The sequence below is a fragment of the Gekko japonicus genome, unplaced genomic scaffold (genome assembly GCF_001447785.1).
Source record: "Gekko japonicus isolate JY-2015 unplaced genomic scaffold, Gekko_japonicus_V1.1 scaffold2667, whole genome shotgun sequence".
In the NCBI taxonomy this organism is placed as follows: domain Eukaryota; kingdom Metazoa; phylum Chordata; class Lepidosauria; order Squamata; family Gekkonidae; genus Gekko; species Gekko japonicus.
Window position 1 is genome coordinate 205,034 of NW_015170354.1, and position 14,786 is coordinate 219,819.

At 43.5% G+C, this 14,786-nt stretch overlaps 1 protein-coding gene across 2 annotated transcripts in view; it reads left to right on the forward strand.

The window, feature by feature from the left end:
• BOC (BOC cell adhesion associated, oncogene regulated) overlaps window positions 1-14,786 on the forward strand; it is a 46,395-nt gene that overhangs the window by 28,801 nt on the left and 2,808 nt on the right. For both annotated transcript variants that reach the window (XM_015418207.1, XM_015418208.1), the window contains exons 8-15: window positions 4,362-4,521; window positions 5,856-5,966; window positions 7,232-7,438; window positions 9,322-9,503; window positions 11,752-11,857; window positions 12,341-12,463; window positions 13,517-13,738; window positions 14,155-14,381. In XM_015418207.1, the coding sequence (XP_015273693.1) occupies window positions 4,362-4,521; window positions 5,856-5,966; window positions 7,232-7,438; window positions 9,322-9,503; window positions 11,752-11,857; window positions 12,341-12,463; window positions 13,517-13,738; window positions 14,155-14,381 (1,338 nt within the window). The remainder of the gene's footprint in view (window positions 1-4,361; window positions 4,522-5,855; window positions 5,967-7,231; window positions 7,439-9,321; window positions 9,504-11,751; window positions 11,858-12,340; window positions 12,464-13,516; window positions 13,739-14,154; window positions 14,382-14,786) is intronic.

A 14,786-nucleotide genomic window follows, 5' to 3' on the forward strand; every position in this document is an offset into this window, starting at 1 on the left:
GTTAGCATTTCCTATTTGTTTGTTTGTTTGTTTATGTGCCATCCCTGTTCCATATTTCTTGCTGTCTGCGTAGGCTCTTGAGCATCCTTTGGATGAACAAGGCACTTAATACCGTGTGCTGGCAGGGAGCTCTGTTATGGGGAAGTGATTGCTCTGGTGAATGCTAGATTGAAGAATCAGCAGGAGAGAGGAGATTGCATAAATGCAGGAGGAGGTGTCAGTGGGTGGCAGCTAACCCAAAATGTACACTACACTGTGGTTATGATAAGACTTTGTTTAGATGTTTCATTTTCATTCTTCTTGGTCTCCTACAGAGCCATTCTAAGCAGCATTGCACCTTTTTTAAGTTCATTGAGTAAATGGGCTTAAAAGGGTGTAAGTCTGCTTAGGGTGGCACTGTTGTGGTCCTAATTATTGTGAAACTCTTAATTGTGAAAAACTCTTCCCTATACAAGTCGAACAGGCAAAATTAGAGACTTCCTGGTTATTGTCTCCAGGAATAGAGACTGAACTGTGACTTTTTAAAATGGAATATAGTTCCAAGTCACAGTCCAAGTATTGATTCCACACTAATATGATATCATATTAGAGCCAGAGTGGTGCAGTGGTTAAGAGCAGTGGGCTCAAATTTGGAGAACCAGGTTTGATTCCCCGCTCCTCCATATGAAGCCTCCTGGGTGACCTCAGACCAGACACAGTTCTCTCAGAACTCTCTTAGCCCCATCTACCTCACAACGTGCCTGTTGTGGGGAGAGGAAGGGAGAGCAATTGTAAGCCGCTTTGAGACTCCTTAAAGTAGAGAGTATAAAAACCAGCTCTTCTTCTTCAGGGCATGCAAGCTTGGAGCTGGTCCTTCTGTGTGTTTTTGAGTGGGTTAGGTTGTTGCTTTTTTCCAGAGCTTCACCTGGAAAGTTCTTGGGTCAGGAGGAGTCACCAAGGGTCACTGCATTTAGCACTAATATGTTTCCAGCACAGAGCAAATTCTCAGCTGGAGACTCTTTCTTGTGTCTTAAAGGTCTTTACAGATGGGGCCTGTTCCTGTTAACCCCTACATTACTGACACTAGTGCAACTAGTAACCAGCCAGATAGTCAAAATGGGCTTTGTATAATGGAGGAGTGTTTAACAAAACTGAATAGACCTGATTGTGTCAAAGCTCATTACAAGAACACATTGTGGCATGTTTTTCACTGGGGATGTAGATATATTTCACTGTTTATAGAGTGTTCCAATGTCATCCTTGCTAGTTAAATAACTTTGACTTCTGCAATCTTGTAATTAAACATTACACCAAAAACTCTTTAAACATGTGTGCAAAAGTTCAAATCAGCTTGCTCTTAGACCCATATAAATGCGTTCACAACAGATTTCAGGACTAGGATCTGTGTTTAAGTTACCTTAGCCTGGAGAGGAAGAGGGTGCATGTGTATAAAGATAGAAGTAGTTGCACCAGTTTTGGGTAGAGGTGTAGGAGCTAGGAATGTGCACCTTAAAAAAATGACATTTTTCATGTTCAGATTTCAGGAAGGGCATAAATACTGGTATTCAATGCAGCTCAGGTCTCCAATACCATTTCAAGGTTTGAGTTTTTCAGGGATTCTGTAATTGTTCAGGTTCCATTATTCCTTATGGGGGGCTTTTGGGGGAGGCGGTGGGATTGAGTGGCTATTTTTCAACCAAATGACACCAAGGTTCCAGGGGATTTGTTCACTAAATACCCCTGCAAGTTTCAAGTGAATTGAACCAAGGGGTCCGAGTCTACAGGTCCCAGGACAAGGTGCCCCTGCCATTCTATGTGCAAGGGTGCAGACTGGGAGGGGGGGGGAAACAGCGCTAGAAAGGGGTCCCACCCCTACAAAGGAGGGGAAGGAGAAAGGGTTAGCTGGACTCACAGGGCACCTGCCTTAATGGGGCCAAGAGCTGCCTTCCATGGTCAGGCAAGAGTCACATTGGCTAGGAGCCACCTTCCCGAGCCTGGCAAGGCTTGTGCTGGCTGGGCGCTGCCTCCCCTGAGTCAGGAGAGATGCCCCCCTTGCCCTTCCTATTGGCTGGGAAGCCTGTTAAAGAGGGAAACAACAGGCCTTGGATCCTTGAAATTTTGGCCCCGGATATTCCTGAATAATTTCTGAAATATATGGGACTCAGATACTGGTATTCCTGAGAATTTTGAACACCTCTCAGGATACCCAAATATACCAATATATATTTGGTATGTGTTTGGACTGGATATTTCTGAGTACACATCCCTAATAGGAACTAGGTGAATACAGAAGAGGCTGGGGAGATATGGCCACCTTGAATCACAAGGAAAAGTATAAATATTTTAATTAATAAATAACATAGCTAATGAGAGTTCTAGAACTGGGAGCAGTAGAAAATATCCAATAAATGTAGGCCTTGTTTAAACACCATCTTATAGTGCTCTTAGCCTGGAAACTGTGAAATTTATTTTAAGCTGCTCAGTGTTTTGATGCTCTGGTTGGGCTGTTATTGCTGGAATTTAATTAATAACTTTTAATATTGTATATTTTTATTCTGTTTTATTTTGTAAGCTGCCTTGGATAGGTTCCCTGGAGAGGTGTTATACATTTCCCCCCTAAATATATAAATAACAGAAATGGAGTTTGATGAACATTTATTTAGGGCATTGTTAACTTGTCATTCTCCTATACAGGACTGAAGGTGGGTTACAATGCTATTTAAAATAATTAATTAAATTTAGGTATTACTGTAAAATGTCAGTTGAAAAACAAACTCCAAGCCTGGATCCTCTTCATACAACAACCATCCAGAAGCCTGGAAAGTGTTGTGTTCAATGCAGCATAATGTATATAGCATGGAGACCTAATATTTAGAAAGAACTGAGCATTTGCAGTGAAATCCTAAACACAATTATACCTTCAAAGTTTGTGGACTTGGAAGGGTGTGGCTGTACTTAGTACTGCACTGTCAGTCTTTTGGGGACACAATTCTTTCTGAGACAAATTGCAGCCAGGAAGTCAGGTCATCATCTTACTGTGAACAAAACTGATCATTATGTTTGTATTGTTCACTAAGTTCAAGGCAAGTTACACATTTTTAAGTAAAATAAAGTCAAGCAAAGGAAGAGTATGAAAAAAATAGATTTTAAACTTCCTCATACTGTGTCACCTGCCAAGGGATTTTCGAAATGGATATATTTTTTATCCGAACTGTATACGTAACAGAATTCACTCCATCAGTTTAGCACAAAAAGCAAAACTCCCCCATGGCACTGTCCACCCTCCCTCCCTTCCAACAATTTTGAACCTAACATTCCTCTACTAAACCCTCAGGCCGTGTAAACAAAAACAGGGAAACGTTATTCTGTCAACTTCAGATATTCATGGATGATCAGTTGAGGAGTTCCTCATGTCACCATAACCTTTGCACAACAGGACTTTGTTGGAATGCTTTCTTTCTGCTGGAAAAGCCATTAGACAGGCAGGTCAGAACCTAAAGATTGGTTACGATATGAGAGGGCATGCCCCTGGGGGAAATTGATGGATCTTTATGTTTCACTCAACTGCAAGGTGAAATGTTTAGCCAAGGCATCTCTTTAAGGGAAGAGTATACTGCGTGATCCAGAAAGAGAGATTCACCTGTTCTAGTAGGCTTCTTGTAGAGACAAAATGCTCATCTGCCACTTTGAACTGACCAAACATTTATTTTCATGCATCTGGGGATGTGGATCTCCATTTTTGATGCCTAGTTGCTAGATTAGACCAGTTGCACATAACTAGATGTTTAGTGCAAAAATATTTTAAAAACCCACGCATTCAGATATTGGAACTGAGTTTGTTGTTTACAGGTTTCCATGATACAGAAATACCACTGGACTTACTTAGGGCAGGTGGTTTCAGCGCTGTAATATTTTGTGGGTGCTGACACCCACCGACAAGTCTGTGAACTGCAAATTAGAATGTGAGGAAGAATCCTTCAAAATATCGGCCCCCCCTTTATTGATAAAATTGTATGATTACTCTGTGGTAATATGGTGGTATTTCTGGACTTGTAAATAGCTGATAATCTCAGCTGTATTCCTATACTCTCATCTCACTTGGAGAATGCTTAAAAATTCTTACCCAAGTAATACTGTCATGCCAGTGAGAAGGTGAGGGAACAGGTCACAACAAGGCCAAAACTTTTGTTTTGTTTTCCAACTCTAGTGTGCTGTTAATTGAGCTTTGTGCTGAAAAGAGTCCTTTAAGTGGTAGTAATTCAGTAAAAGAATGATGTAAAGTAGCTTAAAAGTGGTGAGAAGTAAGCTTTAACATTTCAGATCTGCTTTAGCCAAAGCTGGTATTATGTTATCTCTCATTATTGTTTCTTGTTCTTCAATAGGTCATGAATTCATCAGACAGTTGGACAGTCAGGAATGTCCCTGCCAGTCAGCATCGTCTCACTTTGACAAAACTTGATCCAGGGAGCTTGTACGAGGTGGAGATGGCTGCTTATAACTGTGCTGGAGAAGGCCAGACAGCCATGGTGACCTTCAGAACTGGTAAAGATCAAGAATTTTCAATAAAGTTATAATCTATCTCCTTGTGAGGAAATGAAAATGTATTGGTTACTAAGGTTGGGGTCACACACACGACACGCCAGAAAAAATGGGGGTGGTGGTAAGCGAGGCTATTTCCTCTGGAGGAATTTGACCCGCAGTTGCGCGATCACACAGTCCTTGGAAGCTGCAGGGGCAGCCCACCACTGCGTGATCAGACACAACTGCAGGTAAGCCAGGGTGGGGTGGGGTTTGCCATTAGTTTCTGATGTGCTTAAACGAGGAATCAATGAAACGCATCTCTGCACTGAGGGCTCCCTATGGAGTCTGTGATGATGCACATACTGCGAAGGTTGTGTGTGTGACAACGGCACGGAGTCAGGATGGCCTGATCAGACCATCCTGATGCCATGAGAGCGCACTGGAGCGATCAGACAGTGGAAAGTCCATCCGTGGCCTGTCGCAACCCGTTTTCTACCGGATTTCCCCCGATGTCTTTTAACTCTGCTTCTGCGGCAGAGCAGAACGGGTTGCAGACGGCTGCGGGGTGCTTACCAGATGTTGTTGTCTGATTGTGCCCTTTAAATCCGCCTGGCATTCGTGCCTATGGCGGGTCTAATTGTGTGTATGATCATGGCCTAATAGTGGTACTACTTGAAAATTATCTTTCCTTGCTTTTTTTCCCCTCCCAAGTGTTCATCAGACAAGGCTACATTTCTATCTAGCAGTAGTTGTCTGTCATATAAGGTATCTTCTGTCTAGGTATCATTATAAGACATAGCATTTTGAAGGAAATATTATTATTATTATTATGTTATTGTTGGAGAGCCAGTGTAGTGTAGGTTAGAGTGTAGTGTAGTGTGGGTTGGTCCATGTGTGGCTGGTCCATGGGGTCGCGAAGAGTCGGACTCGACTGTGCGACTATGGACTGGGAAGGCCTTTACAATCTCACTGGGTAACTTTGGGTCAGGCTCCTGCGTGTGCGCTCTCTCTCTCTCGTTCTCTCAGCCAAATCTGCTTCACAGAAGTTTTTGTTTGCATAAAATTGAACTATGAAAGAACCATGCCATGAATTCCTTGGGTTAAAAGGGCAGGATAAAAATGTCACAGACAGATAACACCACATTTAGGGAATTAAAAGCACAAGGTACATTTTCCTTCTTGCACATGGAAACAAATGGTGACAATTAGAAAGTTTAATTACACACTCAGCACCCCAGAGTACCACATCACAGTCAGCAAAAGACCTGTTGAAATCCTTGAAATATAAGCACAAAATAATAGCCTCCAAACCTCATTACCCCTTCCCGTCTTTGCTAACTGTGTGTTTTGTTTAGGACGGCGACCAAAACCAGATATTGTTGCCAGTAAAGAACAGCAGATTCAGAAGGATGACCCAGGCATGAGCACTCGAAGCAGCAACCAGTCTGACAACACTCGCCTGTCCCGTAAGGCCATGTCAGATTTCAGGCAGAAATTGGGGGGGGGGGGGGGCACAGAAGCCAGGTGGTTTGGGGACGATGGGGATTTGAAAAAGCTTGATTTGGAATGTGAATAAGAAAAAGGAAAGACTGACAGAAGGAGACAGGCAGGAAGAAGGTTTGCTTAGCTCTCTTGGTCTCTCGAGTCCTTCATTAGGCCATGTTTCTCTCCAAAGTATGGGTGATTCTTTTTTCTGGCAACAAGCACCTGTGGGCCAATGGGCCACCTGATATAATGGAATAAGAGGCCTGTATCCTTGCTGAACTCTAAAAGAAAAATGCCGGCATTGTACTGTTCTATAGGAATGTAGCCCAAGTGGAGGCAGGAAGTGCAGTGCTCCAACAGCACACTGATCTTGCCTCACTTTAAAAAGAACCAGGCTTCATTTGCGATGTGGCCACTTCCATTCAAATAATGACACATTGTTTTTAGAATAGCAACAGTTTACAATTTAAAAAAAATCTGTGGTAGCTGGTGCCCCCACAAAATACTCAAGCTCCAGATTGTATCCACCTGAGCTCCACCCTCTCCAGATTCCACCTTGATCAGAATGGATTTTTCAAGATCATTATCACCATTTATCATGCTTTGTAATCTTGAAAATATCCCCCTTCAGCTGCTTTGACAGTGATGCTGCCAAGATGGTTTTATTTTTTTCTTTACATGATGTATAGCCTGCCTTTCTCACATGGACTCAAGATAGTTAACGGGCAAAGTCTTATGTTTTTAAACAAGTTCTTTATTGAGAGTAGGTAAAAGCACCTGAGCTTTAAATGTGGCTGTATTTCTGATGCTGATAGTGAAGAGACATTGAATATACAGATGCTTGAGCTTTCTAGACAGTCATCTAGAAATGTGACTGTCAACCCTATCTAGCTAGGGAGGCTGGATATAACCCCGCTTCCTTATGCTGAAACTTGGGGATGTTGGCTTGTACCCTGTGATGTGGAAGGCACAGGCTTAGTGCAGTTCCCTCTGTGCAAGACCTTGTGCCTTTCATCCCTATATATTATAGAGCAAAGAAATCGGTTGCACAAGATCTTGCACAAGTGGAAATGCAAGTGGAGATATAGTAAGTTTGAGTCAAACTGTTCGACTTACTGCAAGTGGCCACCACAGTCTTCTTCTTGTGATTCCACTCGTGCAGCTGTTCTAGTGCAAGCAGAAATTTTGTGATGGATCCAACTCTTTGATTTTATGTCTTCTAAGATGACTCCTCTGTTACTTACAGCTCCAGAAGCTCCTGATCGCCCCACCATTTCAGTGGCATCTGAAACGTCTGTCTATGTGACTTGGATCCCCCGGGGGAATGGAGGTTTCCCCATTCAGTCATTCCGAGTGGAGTACAAGAAACTGAAAAAGCTAGGGGACTGGGTGCTAGCCACAAGCAACATCCCTCCTTCTCGTCTCTCTGTGGAAATTACAGGACTGGAGAAAGGTAGGAGACCTACTTTCCTTAGCTCACGGGCTTGTTGTAGCCCTTGAATAAACCATACTCTTTATAGTGGTTTCATACTACGGTTATTGCTGTAAACATCTATGCCAAGGGGGATAGTTTCAAATTTGATTATTCCTTTCTGTTCCTTTTCCAAGGAGGTATGAAGTTCTGCAGATGCTTTCTTGCATTTTGTAGTTTTTCTGCAGAGATCAAAAGCTTCTCAAGAACTGGGGCCAAATTACAGGTTGCATGCAAAGGTGTGCAGCTACAATTCAGCTCCACTCCATAAAAAATATTCAGGAGAGGTCAGTTGAGAGCAGGAAAGAGGGCTTTAAATCCTTCCTTGCCCTCTAATTCCTCACCACCTCTCAAGTCCCTTTTTCCTTTGCAGGGTTTCAGATACATTTATATACCCATAAACTCATTTTCTCCTGCCAACCTAGCAGTTCGAAAGCAAGAAATTGCAAGTAGATAAATAGGTACCACTTCAGTGGGAAGGTAACAGCGTTCCGTGCGCCTTGGTGTTTAGTCATGCCGGCCACATGACCACGGAAACGTCTTCGGACAGCGCTGGCTCTTCGGCTTTGAAACGGAGATGAGCACCGCAACCCTAGAGTCGGATTCGACTGGCTTTCGAGCAAGGGAACCTTTACCTTTACCTAAACTCATTTTGGAATCCTGTGGAGGAACAAGGTGGTGGGGGTTGGGGGTTGATTTGGAGCAGAGGAGTCATAGGTGGGGAGTGTTCTTAGCGATATCTCTTGCTGCTGCTGCTGCTGCTTCATTCACAGTTGCCCCCTCCCAAAGTGGCTTTTGTTGTGGAAAGAAAACCTAGTAGCCTAGCTTTACATGTTTCACATTGCAATTCTAATCAGAGTTACATCCTTCTAAATCTAATAAAGGCAATGGGTTTAGAAGGATGTAACTGATAGTTATTTTCATTTATAGTCCACCTTTTTCACCAGGACCCGAGGCAGATTACAGATATGATACACTTTTCAGTCAATCAGTAAGTGGATTGGCTTTTGTTGTGGAAAGAAAACCTAGTAGCCTAGCGTTACATGTTTCACATTGCAATTCTAAGCAGAGTTACATCCTTCTAAGTCTAATAAAGGCAATGAGTTTAGAAGGATGTAACTGATAGTTATTTTCATTTATAGTCCACCTTTTTCACCAGGACCCGAGGCAGATTACAGATATGATACACTTTTCAGTCAATCAGTAAGTGGATTACAAGATATAACAACGTTTGAATCTAACAGCAAAGATTTCCAGTAAGACAAAAAAATGCAGTTGGGCTGGAATTGTAAAACCAGGGGAAAGCCCAAATAATGCATACAAACATATTTGTTTTAAGGCAGCAGGACAATCAGTGAGGGAAAGACTTTATCCCTAATAAAAGTCACCTCTTGAGCTGAACCACCACAGCTTTGCTCCTTCTACAATTTGCAAAACTATGGCTGTGATCACACACACTAAATAATCAATTTTCCATGCACTTTCCAACTGGATCTTGCCAGTTCACAGAGTTAAAATCCAGTTGGAAAGTGCACTGAAAGTGGATTGAAATCGGATTATTTAGTGTGTGTGACTGCAGCCTATAGCTGGCATTCAGTCTTCCCTGTTTTCTGGAGTGACAATTCAGACAGTGCTAGAAACAAAACTTTTAAAAAGCAGTCATGGCCTTTGTGGGGAGAACAAAACTGAACCGAGGCTTCTGCTGCTTAGATGACTGGGCAAGAAACAGCTGCTTTGCGTTGTGTCCCTTTTCCACCTGTTCAGATGGAATGGCTCAGTTTTCAGGAAGAGAGTAACAAGGGTCTTACCAAGGTCAGATACCACTCCCCTGTTCACTTCCGTTGTTTTCTCATTCCTCGCTCTAGGCATGTCCTACAAATTCCGGGTACGAGCACTGAACATACTGGGGGAGAGTGAACCCAGCGCTGCGTCTAAACCATATGTGGTATCAGGTTACAGCAACCGTGCATATGAGCGTCCTGTTACTGGCCCGTACATCACCTTCACTGATGCCATCAACGAGACCACCATTATGCTGAAATGGATGGTAAGTAGCAAGGACTAGGCTTGCTACTTGAATACAAAGAATGAATGGAACCTGTTTTGTTGTTGTTGTTTTTGTTCTACTGTGCTCAGTAGAAAACTGCAATATCTGTCAAAAGACTGCATCTGAACTTTTGCACACGGTGTCACGTTATTGATTTTGTGGGTATGATCTTTCAAGATCACACTGTCTCAGCATGCAGCCCTGGAAGCTGACCAGGTGATCCTGGGCCAGTCCAACACTCTCAAAATGTCATTGTGAAGATAAAACCAGAAGGGAGAACTATGTAAACCTTTGAGGAAGGGTGGGATAATAATGTATTAGACGTCACAAAAGATGTGGAGAGGGCTTCTGAATAGCCAGTGCAGTGTGGAGGGCACAATGCAGGTAGCATGGAAAGAGAGAACTATGCAGACAGCATGCTGCTCTAGTGTTATGGCAATATATTATCAAAGAGCAACATAAACATGTTGATGTGACTTAAAATGCTAAAAATATCGGAAGGTCTTCTTTTTAAGATGGCGGGAAGAAGGGATTAAGAGTAAAATACTAGTGTTATGGCAATTCAAAGAGCACTGGAAATTTTATCAAAGTGTTATGGCAATATATTATCAAAGAGCAACATAAACATGTTGATGTGACTTAAAATGCTAAAAATATCGGAAGGTCTTCTTTTTAAGATGGCGGGAAGAAGGGATTAAGAGTAAAATAGGATGGGAACTGGTTGGGCAGAGAGAATTGCCCAGGGCAACATAACCTAGTGGTAAGGCTTTGGGTTCTTGTGGAAAATCACTGGCATCACCAATTAATTGATCTCAGATAGCCACACTGGGAAGAGCTGCTCTAGAGAGCTGCTGTCTGTCAGTGAAGACAGTACTGGGCTAAAGGTATCTCTAGCCCCGGTCACACGGGAGACTTTGGCCCGGGAGAGGGACGGATCGGGGGCGCAGCAAACGGGCGTGATCTCACCGCAACATCTGGGAAGCGGCGCGCACCCGTCCCCGGTCCGTCCCTAAACCCGGAAAATCCGCTGCAAAAAAGAACCTCCTACAGAGGAGGACTTACCTGAAGCACCGCTGCAAGCATGGCCGTGGGATCGCTGCCGCGCCCGTCGTCTGGATCAATCCAGGCTTCCCGCCGAACTGCGCATGCGCACACATGCGCAGTTCAGCTGTTGCGCTCTTTCTTCAGTGGCTTCCCCCCGGCATCTGATCGTGCCGGGGAGGAAGTGCACGGCAGCTCAGGGGATCTATGTGATCCCGCCGCTGCGTCTCTCTTTTGGTGCGGCTTTAGAAAGCTGCACTTTGCCCGTGCTATCCCCCCCCCCCCACATGTGGCAGGGAGCTCTGTTTGCATCTGGTAAACAGCAATATCAGTCTGAAGACAGAGGGGAGGACAGCGAGACAAAAGGGCTTGCCTTATGATTTAGTGTCCTACAGTTTTGAGAACTGCTTTACCCAAACATAAGTCCCCTGCTAGATCAGACCAGTGGTCCATCTAGTCCAGCATCCTGTGGCATGCAGTCACAAACCAGTTGCCCTGGAGGGTAAAAAAACAGAGCATAGAAGCCAAGGCTTTTCCTTGAAGATGCCTTCGAGCACTGGTATTCAGAGGTTTCCTGCCTCTGGGTCCAAAAGTTCCCTTTAGTCACCATTGCTGGTAGCCATTGATGGACCTCTCCTCCATTAATCTGTCACCCCCATTTAAATTCATGTATGCTAATGGCCACCACTATATCCACTGGCAGTAAATTCCACTATCTTACTTCTTGCTGAGAGAAGAAGTACTGCCGTTGCTTTGTATATTTTCCATTCTGGTGTCATAATGACTTCTTCAGATATTCCAAGTTTATCTTCCCACCATCGCCCAAAATCATGGGCAGGCCTGAAAGCAAATGGCTGTTGGTAAAGCACACGTGCTACATTCTCATTCACCTGATGGGAAGGGAGCACAGTTTGACTACACTCAGTGAGTGCACAAGACATTTGATCTTTGATGTGCAGCTTAGTGAGGGATATGTTCCTATTGCACTCCTCAGAAAGTATTGGGAACTCCGCAAGATTGGATAGTTGACAAATGGGCTGAACAGGTTGGGGTGGCCCTCAGGATCTTCTTTCTTTTATTACCACCTGGTGAAAATATCAGTTATGGGGTTCTGAGAAACAACATTTCCTGCATCAGCTCCATAGAAGAGCTGCTTTGATGAGCTCCCATGCTTCTGTTAATCTCTGCCTTCCACTCTTCCCTACAGTACACTCCAGCCAGCAATAACAATACCCCAATTCATGGCTTTTACATCTATTATCGGCCAACTGACAGTGATAATGACAGTGACTACAAGAAGGATGTGGTTGAAGGTAAGAGTTACTGGTTAGCTGGCTCCTACTGTTACTTGCCACGAAATGACTACTAGCCACCCACTAAAAAGAGTGCATATGGAAAGAGCTCCTTGGTTGGATGATGCCAAGATTCCACTACATTTGGCTAGTCTCAACAAAATCTAGTAGTGAAGTTCTAAGAACACTTTCCTGGGAGGACGCGCCGCTGAGTAAGATTCTGCTGAGGATTGCGCTGCAAAACGCTTTTAATAGAGTGTCACTCACAAGATAATGGCAGAACAGCTCTTCCCAGCATTTCTGTGTCACTATGCAAGAAAGGTCTTTGTTTGTTTGTTTGCTATTAACTGTACTACCAGTGCAGTCCTTTGCAGAGTTCCTCCAGTCTAAGCCTACTGACTTTGATGGACACACTAGTTCAACTCTGCATAGGGAATGCACTGTGTGTTATCCCTTGGTCATATAGGGAAGTGGTGACACTGATGTATGTTGCCTCTTACTCAGGTGACCGGTACTGGCATTCCATCAGCCATCTACAGCCAGAGACTTCGTATGACATAAAAATGCAGTGTTTCAACGAGGGTGGAGAGAGCGAATTCAGCAACGTGATGATCTGTGAAACCAAAGGTAGGCACGGGGCTTCACCCCCACTGATGGTTGTTATTCAGAATGGTTTTAGAAGAGATTGAGGTGAGGTCTAGAAATATGTCCACAAACGATGGAACTGGAGATTAAAATAATTAGCTAACTATGTAATGAACAAAGGCAAGAGTCCTGATCATGATGGAACTGGAGGTTAAAATAATTAGCTGTGTAATGAACAAAGGCAAGAGTCCTGATCATCTGAGTGCATTCTTTCTATGCCCACCTTGAAAGCCATCTCTTGCCTATCAGATGCCTGATGCCAGCAGAGGCTTATAATACTGTATGTACTCAAGGTCTCTGCTGGCTCTGCATATGACATGGTCCTATTGGCATTGCAACCTAGTTCAAAGAGGAACTGTGACTAGTAGCTGTGACAGGCTTGAAGATGAAAAAAGTGACTCACTCGGTATGGATACTATACAATAGGTCCATTTTGTTAGGAGGTTATTAAGGTGCTTTGTTCCATAGTTTGGAACAAATACTAGGCTGATTGAATACTGTATCCATTTCCGAAATTGCAGTGGAGGCTGGTCTCCTTAGTTCATATTGGTAGACGAGAGAAGGTCTGGCTTCACTAGCCCTACTCAACATGGGAGTCAGAAGGCAGTGCATATGGATTTCGTTAAGTGCAGCCTACCCTTAGTTCATATTCTGCACACATCACACTGTCACTGAGTCAACCCTGTACATACAAGTCCGGGCTAAAACTCAAAGAGGCTAAGCTATGGAACAACAAGAAGTCATCTGTGGCCCAACTGAAAATTCTCCAGTAGGTAATAATCATTTGGTTCTCCTTGTAAAACTGAGTAGCAAGAAAAAATGTTTACAGTAATAAACTATGAATCACTTTGCTTAGGTTCTTTAAAGGGGCATATTTTCACATATGGGTGCATAATGTTTCACATTTAAACTGGGCTAAAGAAAAGTGATGCATCAAGTGAAAAGCAGATTGAGCCAGAGAGATTCCACACAGAGGTGTGTAGAGAAACATAAGTAACATGTAAATATATTAATCCTTTTTTTCCCCTCCTAAAGCTCGTAAATCTTCGGGCCTGCCTGGTCGCCTTCCACCATCTACAGTATCCCCTCAGCAGCATCAGCCTCCCAACAGTGGTCATAATGTCCTCGGAGCCGGGGCCATGGTCGCTCGCTCCAGTGATTTGCCCTACTTGATTGTCGGAGTGGTGCTGGGCTCCATTGTTCTCATCATTGTGGCTTTCATCCCATTTTGCCTTTGGAGGGCTTGGTCCAAGCAGAGTAAGTGAAGTCGAGGCCCAAAACCTACTTGGAAAAATGTGTGTGAACATACCCTTGACTGAAAGTTATGGTGCTGTAATAAGGAGAATTGTGGGTTTGTTCTGACTACAGCTCATGGAGTGCCTGTTCGTAGGATCATTCCTGAAAAGTTGCATGAATAACTTATCCTGCCATAACTGTAGTATGTGCATATAATTAGGTTTTACTGGCGTGAGCCTAGAACAGTCTGAATCAGCTCTGTGGCTTAAAGCAGCCTTTACTAATCAAGCTCCGAATAATCTGTCCTGTCCTCACTCTGAGTACTTTTCCTTCATCTTCCTTGGTGGATTTGTCTGGTGTTTCCAGTTACACTTGGCAGCTAATGTTGGACCTGTGCTCTTAATTCAAAATGTGTATTCTTTTCTTTGTCATTTCAGAGCAAACCATAGACCTGGGCTTCCCTGGAGCAGGGCTGCTAGTATCATCTTGCCAGTACACCATGGTTCCACTGCGAGGGGTCTCCACTCCTCGAGCCAATGGATTGCGTTTTGCAAATGGGGTGCATCTGCCAGTACACCAGGTTGCTAATGGCCATTTTCCTCCAGCTACAATAGGATACTCAACTGCAAAGCCACAAGATTATAGCTCAGATGAAGTTTATCAGGTACTTTCTCCAGGCAAAGTACATGATATTGCAGATTATATTTCTCATATTTCCTTCTCTGATAATGACAACCAAGCAAAATCATTCTGGAATTCCATTTGGTGTGTGTTCATAGTTGCTTTCTGCCTTGCAAAGCAAAAGTGAAAAGGACAGCAAGCTGGCACCAACTTCATCCCCTTCCTAAAATGGAAATGTGAGGAAACCTTTAAAACATATTGTAGATTGAACAAGCATGTGCTTAGTCTGCAGATTCTGAATGAGTGGATAAAAGCAAGAGAAGAACACACAGGCTGTCCAAGAGCTAACACAGTTGCTGGGAGCTAATGCAAACAGTTCATTCACAAAAAATGATTTGAAAGCATTTCACTCTTGGCAATGTAGAAGAGGCAGTTTCTGTAAGGATTA